The following is a 14891-nucleotide window of genomic DNA, read 5'->3' as shown; positions in this document are numbered from 1 at the left end:
AAACAAGCCTACCTAATGAATAAATTCTCAAACACTACTAATGCCTATAACATATCCAGCAGATATCTGTTTAAAAAGTCAACACCATTTGTAAATTAATTACCAAAAATATAACTGTTTTCAATTTCCACAATACTTGAAAGCATAAATATAAAGTTCAAAAGAACACATACAACAAAATAGTCTATAAAACAAAGTTAACATTAAAAGAATTGTTCAGTTGACTTTATAGCATTTATTTTGTTATATAAAATTATTTAAAACAGTACATTTTCTGTATCATACATGAAAGTTCACATCCAGATGTCCTTTCTATCAAATTCTTATTCTTTCTCCATTGTCAAAATCCTAATTTTCACTCCTGGCTAGATTTTTCTTCCTTGGCAATTCTTTTTGTTACCCCACTGAAATATTTCTCACGGAAGGAATTATGACCTTGGTACGGCAGAAAGTGATCACTCAGCAGATGTGAATACTGGTCCCGGTTCTGGTTGGTTGGAAAATACAGAAAATAAAGATGTTTGAGTTATTTCCTTTGTTAGCCTGCAACCAAAGCAGTCATTTACTTTAAGCAAAATCTCACTCTCTGGTACACATTTGTTTTCCTTTATTACATGAACAAGAAATACACCACCACTTTATATCTGTATCATGCTTGGGTCTCCAAAGTGTTTTCACTTACTTCACCTCATCTGATCCACACAACGGTCCTCTGCACAGAGAAGACAAAAACTTTTACTGGGAAAAGAGACCCAGGGAATGCAAAGAGAATCATCCAGGCAACTCGAGTTGGGACAACCACCTGCATCTTCCGATTCCTAGTTCAGCACAAACTGAAACTGTCTTTGACTATAAGAATTATCAAGCAAAGAAGCTTCTACTCCAATGGTGTACAACAAATTATTACATTTGTATGATGTCATACAGATCAGTAAAACTGCTTGGGGGTACATGCACGTTCAGTTAATGAAATAAACTATTCCTGGCAACTTTAAGTAACCTCAGTAGATGAAGATACAGGATAAACAAGTGATTTTCACACTTTTAGAATTCAGAGACAGGTGAGGACTAGTGCTTAGACTGACATTTGGAAACTGGAAATATTAACCTGGGATAAAATGTCATGTTTCAGCTTAGAAAATTGAGGATAAGAAGACTGACAGACAACATTGAAACATCAGCTTCTCAGCCAATTTCACTAGCCACCTCAAACTGTGAAAAAAAAAATCTGATTAGAAATAAAATCTCGGGCTTCCCTGGTGGCGCAGTGGTTGAGAGTCCGCCTGCCGATGCAGGGGACACGGGTTCGTGCCCCGGTCCGGGAAGATCCCACATGCCGCGGAGCGGCTGAGCCCATGAGCCATGGCCACTGAGCCTGCACGTCCGGAGCCTGTGCTCCGCAACGGGAGAGGCCGCAGCAGCGAGAGGCCCGCGCACCGCAAAAAAAAAAAAAAAAAAAAAAAAAAGAAAGAAAGAAAATCTCATTTCCCATGCACTTCTGTAAATTCATATTCAAATGTACAGGGATTAATGTGATTCTGAGAATTGGCGGGAGACATAATTAGAAAATATGAAGCCTAATTATTTATCCTGGTTTCAGTATCAAAATGATATCTACAAATATATCTGGAATATAACAATCCTCAAAATATTTTTGTATTTTTCCTCATTCCTGTATGAGATGAATACTTTCATTCTCTCCCTCATATCTAATATTAATAAAAGCCCAGGTTTAGCAAAATAAAATTATGTTGGCTGAGTTGTTTATTCAGAAACTATTTTGCCCCAGAATGGTTTTTTTAATTATACAAAAAAATTATTAAACATGCCCAGATTTTCTGATTCATTTAAAGAGAAAAAAAGTGGCTATTTAAATTTTATGGCACTAAGTATACTACAGTTCCAAATTCTTGCAAGCACGTGAAAGCATGCCAATGGTTACTAACTTCAGGCTATATAATCCCCAAAAGATAAAAAGTTAAAGAATACCAAATGAAAGGTAGTATTTATGGGGTATTTATTATGGGCCAAAAACCATCCTAAATGCTTTACATGCACTATCTAATATAAACTCATCAGCTCTAAGACATAAGTACACTATTATTACCATCTACAGATGAGGAGTTATTTAAGAGTACAGGCCCGAGCCAATACAGCTGGTAAGTGACAGAGCTAGGATTTGAACACAGGTCTACCAGACCCAGGGACTACACCCTTTAACTATAACATAATGAGGTTTTTTTCCCCAAAAGAGCTAACTTTTTCCTCAACTCAAGAAGCAGGAGTATCTCTGGGAATAAACATGTGATGAACAAAGGCTTCCCAGAAAGGAAGAGACCTGGATCAGAAATGCTATTAACTTTGTTCTAGTAACTAAGAGGATTATTTCAATGACACAAAATTTTCATACTAGAAGGCGATATAAGGAGCCACAGGATGCCTGAGGGATACCATAACCCTAGCAGTACTGTCGACTGGACAGGAGGACTCAACATCCACATCTCCAGACCGGACCTGGGAGAGCAGCAATACAGGACGATGGTCCAGCATTTAGCCTTGCCTTGTGCATGCCAACTTTTATCAGAAGTCTGACTGAAGAGTCATAGGAAAGGAAGGGACTTGCCATCATCTGCTCTTCCAGGCATTCTACATTCTGTCCTTATATCAAATAAGATCACTAGAAAACTTGCCTACTTTCTGAACTACATTAGCTTAATCCTGGCAGAAATACCTTTACTTGGTTATCTGTAAAGCTATGTCCAGCTGTGACATCTCTCCTGCTACATTACTTCTCACAGCTCTCTGAATCATTCTCCACCCAGTCATCAAAATCAGACACCTGGGTCAAATCGCTCTCCCTTTTCTTCTCACATTAAGTCAGTCCTAAAATCTTAGATTCTGCATCCTAAATTTCTCAAATCCACTCCTCCTCTTCATCCATAACTCCAGTACTATAGTTTAAGCCTTCCTCATCTCTCCTTGTTTTTTTCCTAAACTGCCAGTTGCCTTGCCTTTGTGGCTCCCTCTCTATTCTTCATAATGGGATCAAATGCAACTTATTAAAACGCAAATCTAATATTCTAGCACTCTGGCTAAAATCCAAACGGGTTCAAACTTTCCCCAATTCTGAGGCTTTTCCCTTAACATCTGGGAGTGAGATTCAATTGTACATCAGTTTGCTGAATGTCTTCTCACTTTCCTCTTCTGTACAAGAGGGATCAGAACACTGTCAGGCAGTGAGATCCTTCCCAGCTTTGCCTTCTGTCCTCTCTTCTCCCTGTGACTCCTCTAAGCCATGCAAGAGCACCTCTACATCTCAAAATGCACTGCAGACTACTTCAGTGAATGTCCTGGGGCTGCAGTGGTATGACAGGACAGAAATGTGTGATCCCAGAGTGCTAGCTTAAAAGGTAGAGGCATGGTAAGACAGCTGAAGACCAGGATGGGCCGGGGACTGACTCAGGCTCAGTTACTTATGTGCCTAACCCACCAACACTGCCAATTATGCAGCTCACTGGGGGAAGCAGGAGAGAAAAGCCGAAGCACAATGGAAAGTAGGTATCCTCATAGACCAAAGTGGGAGGAGCTTAACCAAATAGCTTGTCTTTGACTTAAAGGATATATATAGGACAAACTGAGGATGAAGAAGAGACTATAAAGACCAGAGGCAGAGACTGAGAATGAACAGCAGAAACCTGGAAAACCCAAAAGTAATGATTAAAACCTATGCCAATTAATGTTTATCAAGAAAACATATACTACCTATGGCATTCTTTATCTAACTAGTTTAGACTTCAAGATTCGCTCAGAACATATAGTAGTAAAAGCAAAATAAGCCCCTAACAGACCATATATTCAGTGCTACAGAGACCCAATGACAGAGAAATACATGCTACGGGAAAAGTGGGGAAAGACTATTAACCTTCGAAATGCAGCCTCTGGGGGCTGGGGGAAATCCTATTTATCTCCCAGGGAGTAGAGAAGAATCAATGTGAGGTATGTGTTTGGGTCCTATACTGGCACGCCTCCTTCTATAAGATTGATTGCCCCCTAATTGTGAAATAAGACATTCATAACAAAAACTCCTGGAGAACCCAAAAACTCCAAATCCCTTGTGCAGCCAGGGACCTGGCAAGAGCCGTTCTATTACTAGCAGCGTTAAGTCCTGCTTCGGGATAAGCCAGACACTCCAGAGACTTTGGCTGCCATTTTCATCTAAGTGGAAAAGATATGGTTCATAAAATGCTCCACATAAAACATTCAGTACATTTATGGTCCACATATTATCACATACATATCATATACGTAAAGATCATTACCTATGAACAATACACATTTAACATATACTCTGGTCCTTATGAAAAATACCATTTGCAGCATTCAGAACTTATGTTACCTTGATGCTGAATAAAATGGCAAGCTTGCTATTTTTTTCTCTCTTTTCCCTCTCTCTTTCATCCTATCTTTAGTTTAGTTCACCAGGGCTCACACTTGAGATGATGATATTCAACTCTACATATTTTTCATCACCTTTTGATAACTCTTCTCTATTCACATTCCCTGCCCATCTCAACCAAGAATATCTGCAGATTTTTTTTTTCAACTCAGTATCTCAAAGGCCAAGGGTTTACTTAAAAGGAGAAGAGTATCCTCAAGCAGCACAACCCTTGACATCCCTCACTAACTCAATCTTGCCCCAATGTTTGATTTCTGGTTTCTCTAACACTTCCAAATCTGTCTATCACTATCAGTCATGATATCATCTATGTATCATAAAACCTGAGTTCTGCCAATCTTTAGTAAGCAAGAAATACTTCATGGAAAATAAAAATACACAAAGAATTAGGAAATGCCAAGAAAGAAAACTATGGCAATGAAAGATTACAGACCACCTTTCCCAAATTTCATAACTACTGGTTAAATTTTGGCACATGGCAGTACTTAAGGAAATATGAATAAAATATTAAGATTGTTGATTACACTATCTACTTTTTATCATTTTTATAACCAGACATCAAGAATTTCTGTAGGAAAATCTGTGCTAGCTACAGATGGCTACATAATGGAAATACACAGCTTTCAGACCTATCACTTAACTTTGTAAGACAAACAGCAATTGTAAATATGACAAGAAACATACAAGTTCTGATTCAAGAAAGCAACTGATACGTATTTGCAACTATGTGTTTTACATAAGTGAATTATTTAATTTTCTGCATCTTTTCACAGCAGATTATTATCTAAATTTTGCAAATATGGAAAGAGACTAAAAGAGTTTAAATAATCTGCCACAAGTCACACATCTAGTAAGCAGTATTTCCAGAATTGTAGACTAGATCAGACTTCAAAACTCATGCTTTTTCCATCACACTTTTTTTTTTTTAAAGTAGAAATTACATCAAAACAATGGTTAAAGAGTTAACTTCCCACATGGTAGATTAGTGGGTCGTTCAAAATGGAGTTTGACATTTAGAGAACATTCTTCACGGAACAGCAACATATTTGGTAGCACATATTTCAGATCTAAATTTTTACACAGAACCCCTTTAACCACTGTCCCACCCAGCCAATTTCCTGTCCTATCAGTACTGCTAATTCTAAACATAAACCACTCGAGGAATTTTAACACACTTGCCAAAAAAAATCAAAGGAAGCTTTACAATTGGTAGTGTACTTTTATGTGTACAGTGCCCTCTTCTGGCTGAAGCAGATAAATCCTTCTTTATAGTATTTCCTGCTGTGGATAAAGATAGTTTAAAGCAGAGCTGACCATCATGCATCCGACAGTCAGAAGCACTCTATTTCCCTCACTGTCTCTAAGTCCTGATTGCTGTAAACATCCAGAGTTACAGAGCAGCAACATGATGGCCATTTTCCTTCAGAGGGCACTGGCATTTATTCACACCATTTCATTTTTAGAAGAATAGTGTGGAAATATACAAATACATATTTACCTTAGTGATTGTAAAGTGTATCATTGTCATTTATGTCCATTTGCAAATTATTCTCAAGAAAAATAAAGGAAAAGTACATAAACTAGACCTTATTCAAGTTAATCTTTATTTTTACAAATAACTCTACATCAAAAGTAGAGCATCAAAAAGAACACAGGAGACATTAAAAGGAAAGTACTTCAGCCACTTGTAATTTAATAAATGTTAATCTAAAGGGGAACAACTTCTCAAGAAAAGAAAAAAAACTGTATGTTTTGTAGTTACATCTGAAGCTGACACTTTGAATGCAACTAATGACATTCTGGATTACGCTGGGAGAATACATACATGTAAGAACGTCCTGAACATCATAAAACTGCTCAGACTTTAAAGACACTAAAGTTGACAACTCCATTTAGGTAAAACTATCCTTCTAGTTACTGCCTTCTCCCAGACATCTGCCATTCTTTGTTATCATCTCCTCCTTAAACAGAAGGAAGGTGTTATGATTTTCCACAGTATGGCGATTCAGCTGCTTTTTTGGTTTGCTTCTCATGAGAAATGAGGCCTAGGTATGATGGGATTAAAATGTTTCTGTACCACTGACTTTTGAGGAGTGATATCAGGGTAATGATAAAATTCAGTGTATTTTGAAACAGAAAACTTTTAGCTAGCCTTAACTATCTATTCCTACTCTTCTTTCAAATGGATGATTTAAATGCTGTTGAATTTGATTGTTTTTATTCTAGAGGGGCCCCAAACAATCACTGAACAATTACTATTCATTCTATAAATATTTACTGAGTGGTGAGCAAAACAGTCAAGCTCCATGAATTCACAGTTATATACTAGCAGGAACAGACATTAAACAATGTATACCCAAACATGTATTTACAAACCATGATTAAACACTGGGAAGAAAAAGGTTACTATAAGAATATAAGGAGACACCTACTTAGATGGGGGAGAAGAGAATGGATAAGAAAGGCTTCCCTAAGGAAGTGACATTTATCTGAGACCTAAAGGATGAATCAAATTTACTCATAGAAAGAGACGAGAAGAAAGCATTCTAGGGAACACACTGTGTTCTAGGGAACACAATGAGGGAGGAAACACAATGTGAAAAGACTCAGACTTGAAAGAGGTAAGTACATTCTGGGAACTGAAAGCAGGCTAGTGTGGCTAAGGCTTGCAAAACTAAAGGGAAGGTGGCAGAAAATGAAATTGGAGAGACAGGCCAGAAGTCTAAGGTCAGGCCGGCCTTGAAGGTTATGTGAAGGATTTTGAATTTTAGTCTAAATTTCACAGAAAGTTATTGATGACTTTTAAGCAGGGGAGTTTCATTATCTGTTTACATTCTGAAAGATATTCTGGCTACCGTACAGGAAACGTAATGGTAGGAGAAATTCCAGAGGCAGGGAAACCAGCTGGAAGACTACTGCAGTAGTCCAGGAAAGCGGCACTGCACCATGTCCTTTGGGAAGCAGGGAGGAAGGACAAAAATACATGCACCTACTCAGCTACCCCAAGCCAGATTTCTAAAAGTTATCCTTAACTCCTGTCTCCCTTACCCCAATTATTCAATTAGTCATTAGGTCCTGCCACATCTACCTCCCCTGAAGCTCTCAATTCCACTGTCTCGCCCACAATCTCTAGTTTCTACCTTTCTTAGTTGACAGCCTCATCATCTTCACATGACCATGCCAGAAGCCTCCAGGCTGGTATCACAGGCATCTTTCCATAATAAAAACTTGCCTGCATGTTAAAGCCTGGGTGACCTTCCTAAAGCAAGAACTTCTGCCACTCTCCTAACTCACATTCCTCAGGGCTTGCCATCACTGATAGGATAAACTTGAAACTCTTTGGTATGTAAAGACCAAACTCAACACTAGGCAGGCCTTTGGTTTTCCACTTCACGCAAGCCACTCCTCCCCACATATTTAGTATTTCAGTCATGCTTAAATGTCTAGGGTTCCCTGAATGCACCATAACCCCTCTCATGTCTCTGTACCTTTGCTGAAAATGTTGGCCTCTTGACTCAAGCACCATCTCCTCAGGTAGGCGCTCCCTGGTGTTCACAGAGCAATGTGCACTGATCACTACAGAACCAAACACGTTATGCTGGAATGGGTTGGGTCATCGTTTCTCCCACGTGCAAGTTCTCTAAGGATAAGGACTATGTTTTATCAGTCTGTTCTGTCTCAACACATGACACAAATGGTCCCATAAACACATGCTGAGTGATGACAGCCATGGCTTTCCCCTCAGGGAACATGCAATCAAATCAGAAAAAGAAAACATACAAAAATATGAAAAATACATGAATGTAAAAATCAGTAAAAGACAGTTTTCTCATTTCTCATACTACCTTTTCCATTCACTCTCAACAAAACTTAATCCTTCTTTAAAGAGAGAAAAAAAGGAGTCATCAGGTATGAATTTTCTCAACTTCCTTGCCCCCAGCCCCCCTCTACTACAAACTGGATCCCCTTGCTTAACTCTACAGTCTGTCTCATCACTCCCAACCCACATTCTAACTGAAGCCAAAATTCTCTCTCACGGTATCCCTTTACTGCCCAAAGAGTTAATTTCAAAGAATCCCCCAACAATATACCTAAGAATAATCATCAATTTATAAAAATTACTGTTTAAAAACAAGAGCTTTCCCCTAGAAAGGTGTCACTTTGGGGATGAAGTTGAAAACCATCTGGAAGAAAACCAAATGGCTTCTATTCTAATAATAGGTCAGGTTTAAGTTGTCCTTTCACTTACTGACAGCTCCTGATAATGAGATAATGATTTCTTCTACCTCACTAGTATTAACCTTAAGTCATTTATATTCTCAAAGTGGCAGCAGTTTATACAAAACAGCAGTTTCACTGCAAACACTTGAATACAAATGGCTTATGAAACTTATTCTATGATAAGTGGAAACCAATGATGCTGTCATCGTAAGTAAAAGCCATCAAACTGGTGATGCTCACCTAATTCTGTCGAGGATTCATGAAACAGATTAAAGGTATAATACACATTCTTTAATAAGGTGAGAGGAAGAAGGCAAAGAGATGGAAGAGGAAAACAGTGAGCAGATTTTCCTTCTTATAATCAGCAGAGAGTGGAAATGAAATGTAAATGACAGTGCTGAACGTAATGGACCTCAGTTCAGCTTCAGGGTAATTATCCATGTCCGGCTTTTGTTTAAAAATCCTGCTCCCCTTATCAAAGCTTCCCAGTGTTCTACATCTGGTACTGGACAGTAGCTATAGAAACCACTTGTGCTAAAGTTATACAACTATAAACAGCACTAGGCCATTTCCAAACCAAGGACAAGCAGGTCAAAAGTCTGGCATCCAATACTATTAAGGAAAAAAACCCTCTAGCACTATTCTTAATGGGAGCAAGGTAAGGGTTGGAAATCTTCATCCCTAAACTAGGTATTTACATATAACCTGTACTTGTAAAAAGTTTAATTACTCTGTAAGATATTAAGTTACCTAAAATTTGTTAAAATATTTTAATATATATAAAAATCTTTATATCTAGAATTCTGAAAATGAGTGACATCTAATAATTGAATTTTGACATCTGGCACTCAACATATAATTTCTTTCTAACTAAAAAAACCCATCATGGATATCTGTGTTATCATGATGATACAGAACTATGAATACTTTCTACATACTCGCCACTAAAACCTATAACTCCATAAAATTCAAAACTTAACCTCAAACATTAAAATACAGGCCAACACAGGGGATAAAAATGTAATGACAACTTATTAGTTACTATATCTAAAAGTCAATTAAAGTTAAGAAGAACCTTACTTACCCTAAGCAGCAGAGGATGAGTAACAGACCAAAACACGCATAGACATGAACATACATACTCTTGATTTAATTTGGAGACAATTCATCTCCTAGGTGACTTCTTAAAATCATCAACAATCCATTAAAAGAAAAATTAATTAAAATACACATGCATTTATATATGTAAACATCAAAAACAAACAAAATTATTTTGCTTAGGGATGAATTCGACAGTGATAATATTACAAAGGGAAGTAAGGAAGTGATTACCATAAAAGTCAGATTAGTGGTTATACCTGCAGGAGGTGTTTATGATCAAAAATAGCCACAAAAGGGGGTGCTCCAATACTCCGTAATTCTGACCTTGGTGGTGGTTACAGAGATGTTTACTTTATAATTATTCATTAAACTGTACCCTTTAGGTTTGGGGCAAAAAAATACACATTAAAATCTCAGGGTTGGGTTCTTGGTGGGTCATGGAGTGAGAAGAAGACACTAGTTTGTGTTTGAATTTGAAAAACACTAGAAATATAGTTCTAAATTAAATAACCATTTGATAAATAAATAAAAATACAAAAAATAGAAAACGTGTCATTTGAGAATTATAAAAAAAGCTCCAGAGGATTATGCTATGAACATAAACTTCCCATTTCCCTAAACCATTCATGCCTTGGACTCCTAGAGCATACTTTATATTTTGCAACTGACCTCTGCCTAAGATTCTGTAACAGCAGTTAAAGACTGTTTTACTGACATGGTTTGAAAATATGAGCATTAGAGCTGAAACATTAAGATGGATGCTCTCTCTGCCTTCAGAGAACTGCTTTTTCCTGCAAATAAAAGAGTCATATCCAAATAGCATCATAAGTAGAAGGATCCAGGTATCTTAAATGATTCCTTCTTGGAGCTAGTAGGGGATAGACTTTTGCTTTTTCTTGGTTTACCAGAAATAGTAATTTAAAACTATTATGATAGCATTAATTTAACAAAAAATCCAGTTTGGCAAAGTCATTTAGTTGCAGAAGTATAAAAGAAAAAGTCAAGTGATGACTCTCTAAAATTTAAATTCAAGGAAAAGTACCATTTACAGCAAAAGTGATTCATTCAGAACTAAGTAGATGGCATGATCCTTAAAACTGAATTAATACAATATGATATGCAGCATCAGGCTTCTTTCTGTTTTTATAAGCCTTTTTTAAATATCTCAAGTTGAAATATAATTTATAAATAATGCAAATAGCTTCCTTCTGATTTCTAATGCAAAATAATTTAAAAGAGTCTCTCTTTCTCCATCTCTCTCCCTGCCCCCTCTCTCTCTCACACACACACAGAGACACACACACAGACACACATTTTGATGGTAATGAATACTGTATTGTACTATGACCTAGACTCAGTTCATATCCAACTATCATGTTCTGACTTAGTGTCACCCTGTCTTATTTTCCTCACTGATAAATGAAGTAGCATCTATTTCCCACCAGGTATGTTATAAGATTGAAATACTTCATACCTAATCTCTAATCTTTCATAGTTCTAATCAAAAGGAAAATACCCAACCATCCTGGCAAGAGACAGGCAAAAAACAAAGTATTTCAGAAAGAAAGGTCAACAGCAAGAGACCACCTTTAATTCAAATGGCTGCCAAAGGAAAAAAAATTGACAACATCGATCCTGGGAAAGGATAATGCATAATGGAAACAGGCACAAGCATTATGTCAGCAAAACACCACAGTTTATGATTAGCAACACTACTATCATTCTAATATGGAAACTACTTATACAAAGACTAATTTCTTCCACTTCAAGCCATTCATAAGTCATTTTCTCAAACAAGTGACCTCAGTTTCTCTTCTCTCTCTTCCTCATTTAAAACACTGTTGTTGTTGTTATAATGTTAATGGTTCTTTTCTCCCTCCACAGCTTTAAAATCTTTCAGTCCTTTAGTCAAGTCTTTCAGTTTTGGACACCTTCCATTCTGATTAATGAAGCATTCATAGGCTTCATGTTACTGGACTCTTTCATTTGGTCCAAAATAAAAAATTACATTAACTTTCATCACCTGCTACTATGACCTCCCAATATTCTCTACTTTAAATCATGTGAATTATACTGGCTAGCTATAAAAAAAATAACAACTGATTTATACAATATTATAACTTTAGTCTAAATTAATGCCCATATGGTATCTAAAATTAAATTTATCTATACTTCAGTACTTCTCAAACCACCAGCAGTGTAAGGCAGGATGTCAAGTAAATAAGCCACAAAACAAATAGGGCACATGATGGCCCATTTAGTGCAATGACAATTTAAGATAATTTTCTTATATTTAACCAAGTACTATAGTGTATAAAAGTTGCATGAATGTTCAAAAAAAAAATTTCAAGGAAGTCTTGAAAATGGCTGCTTTGGGCACTCATTTGTCTATCCAAGTATATTGGTATAAAACACTGAGAGAGTATTATTTTGGGTACTTCACTGAAGACAAACTACTACACTTGATTTCTGAACTGTTCTGGACAATTCTAGAGATCAGCATTTTTCTCCTATGAATTTTATATGAGAAAAATGTTTTATAGGAGTAACCACTGTGACCACAACTATATATAGCAGCATTGACTACATGTTGTATCAACAGGAAAAATAAGTTCTAGTAAAAACAAATCACATTCTGCCATGGCCCCATGAGTGATGAGAAAAAACTGGCTTTAAAAGAAACTTGTAACATGCTACTCAAGAACATTTGCCTTTTAATCTTGGCATATTCTAAAGGTAGAATTGTGTTTTGGTGAAGAGGCAACATGATCTAGAAAAAAGGATAGAGAATTTCAGGGACAAGGAGGAGTTCTGGTCTCAAATTGGCCACTTCCTATTTAAGTGGACTGGGCTAGGCCTTGGCCACTTCCTCATCTCTAACAGAGGCAAAATAATAAGGTCAAATGGATGTGAAACCGCTGTAAAAAATAAAGCATTAAAACGGTGTTATTTGTCATTCACTTAGCTTTCAGACTACATCAACAGGGAATAATGACAGAAAACTAGCTTTTCTTAATCAGGCATCTTCATAATTTTAACATGGTTAGCAAGAATTTTCTCCTTTGCTACTAATGTTCAGTAAGTCTGAAAACTATAGCCAATAATGTAAAGATACAAAGTTTTATGAAATATCTATATTCTTTAGACTTTTTTACATGTATAACTTATGTTTACATTTTAAAAGGGGGGGGAGGAAGAACACTTTATAACAACACATCAAGTGGGTCAAAAGTTATACTGAAGTTAAACCTAACAAGTAACAAATCAAAAATGAAGAGACACAGTATACAAAAGTGTAAAAATCTAAAATTAATAGTCTTCCACTGCCAAAATCAACAACACTGAACAAGGTCGAGAATAATTTGTTAGATGTGCATGAGAACTGTTTGACAATTTTATGTCATCACTTTCATTATAAAGGACTGGGATCTTGCTGCAATTATATACACTCCTCTCCATACAAACAGAAGGTAGAAATGAAGTAATTAATTAAAAGCCAAACACGACTAATTTAACATGACAAAGTAATTTCAGTTATAATAAACTCCATACAAGTTAAAACTCACTGATTAAATTTGATCTTATAAAGTGAAGCCCATTTCAAAAAATTACTTGAGCAAAAGGCTTTCCTTGTTTTATAAATTAATTTGAAAGGACAAAAGTAAAATGATAAAAAGCAACCAAACAAAAATTAACACTGCCTTTATAGGTTTAAAAATAGCTAAGGTGAGTGACCTTATTTATCATTTTTAGATACGAAAAAGCATTCTCAGAAGCATTCTTAGATCATTCTCTATTTCTTCTTCTGTGTATCAAATTTGCTTAGGGAAATATTATAAATCTACCAAAAAAAATATACTAGACTTTCCTAAACAAATTAAACTCAGGGAAAAGCAAATGTGAAATTGTCCACAATGGGTCTTAATTTTGTCACTAAAACAGAAATGACTGATTTATTATGGGGCTCCATTAATTATTAAAGCCTTTTCTCTAGATTTTTCTCCTTCCAATTCTTTGGAACAGTGCTTCAAGCCCTCATAATCATCATATGGTGCAAGTACTTTTTATGGAGGCCACAAAATTAAGACTGCTGATGTCATTCACTGTACTTTCTAATATCAAGTCTTAAAACTGCAAAATTTATAGGTAATATTTGTATTTTTAATGCATTAAAATAAACATTAAATAAACAACCTAACTTTATACCTCAACAAACTAGAAAAAGAAGAACAAGCAAAGCTCACAGTAGAAGGAAGGAAATAAAGATCAGAGAAGAAATAAGTGGAATAGAGACTAAAAACATAATAGAAAAGATGAATGAAACTAAGAGCTGGTTCTTTGAAAAGATAAATAGAGCTGACAAGCCTTTAGCTAGACTCACCTGAAAAAAAAAAAAAGACTCAAATAAGTAAAATCAGAACTGAAAGAAGAAACTTTAAACGGATACCACAGAAATACAAAGGATCATAAGAGACCGCTATCAACACTTATATGCCAACAAATTATACAACCTAGAAGAAATTCCTAGAAACACACAACCTTCTAAGATTGGGTCATGAAGAAACAGAAAATCTGAATAGACCAATTGCTAATAGAAATTCAATCAGTAATCAAAAACTTCCCAACAAACAAAAGCAGAGGACCAGATGTCTTCATTTGTGGATTCTACAAAACATTCAAAGAAGAATTAATACCATCTTTTTCAAACTCTTCCAAAATATACAGAAAGAGGGAACACTTCCAAACTCATTCTACAAGGCCAGCATTACCCAAAACCAGACAAGGATACCACAAGAAAAGAAATTACAGACTAATATCCTTGATGAATATAGATATACAACTCCTCAGCAAAATATTAGCAAACCAAACTCAATGATAACATTAAAAGAATCATACACCATGATCAAGTGGAATTTATTCCAGGGATGCCAGAAGAGTTCAATACAAGTCAATCAAACGTGATACACCACATTAAAAAAAGGAAGAATAGGGCTTCCCTGGTGGCGCAGTAGTTGAGAGTCTGCCTGCCGATGCAGGGGACACGGGTTCACGCCCTGGTCTGGGAAGATCCCACACGCCGCACAGCGGCTAGGCCCGTGAGCCATGGCCGCGG

General features: G+C 36.3%; 1 protein-coding gene across 3 annotated transcripts in view; it reads right to left on the bottom strand.

The window, feature by feature from the left end:
- Nucleotides 1–203: 203 nt before the first annotated feature.
- The window catches only part of TRMT11 (tRNA methyltransferase 11 homolog), a gene marked incomplete at its 5' end in the record, with an annotated part of 62271 nt that continues 47583 nt past the window's right edge, over nt 204–14891 (bottom strand). For all 3 annotated transcript variants that reach the window (XM_079716295.1, XM_079716296.1, XM_079716297.1), the window contains one exon: nt 204–487. In XM_079716295.1, the coding sequence (XP_079572421.1) occupies nt 356–487 (132 nt within the window). In that variant the 3' untranslated portion in view covers nt 204–355. The remainder of the gene's footprint in view (nt 488–14891) is intronic.

Source organism: Hyperoodon ampullatus, assembly GCF_949752795.1.
Source record: "Hyperoodon ampullatus genome assembly, chromosome: 12".
Lineage (NCBI taxonomy): Eukaryota > Metazoa > Chordata > Mammalia > Artiodactyla > Ziphiidae > Hyperoodon > Hyperoodon ampullatus.
Note: the sequence above shows the minus strand (reverse complement) of the source record. Positions and strands in the feature narration are given on the sequence as shown.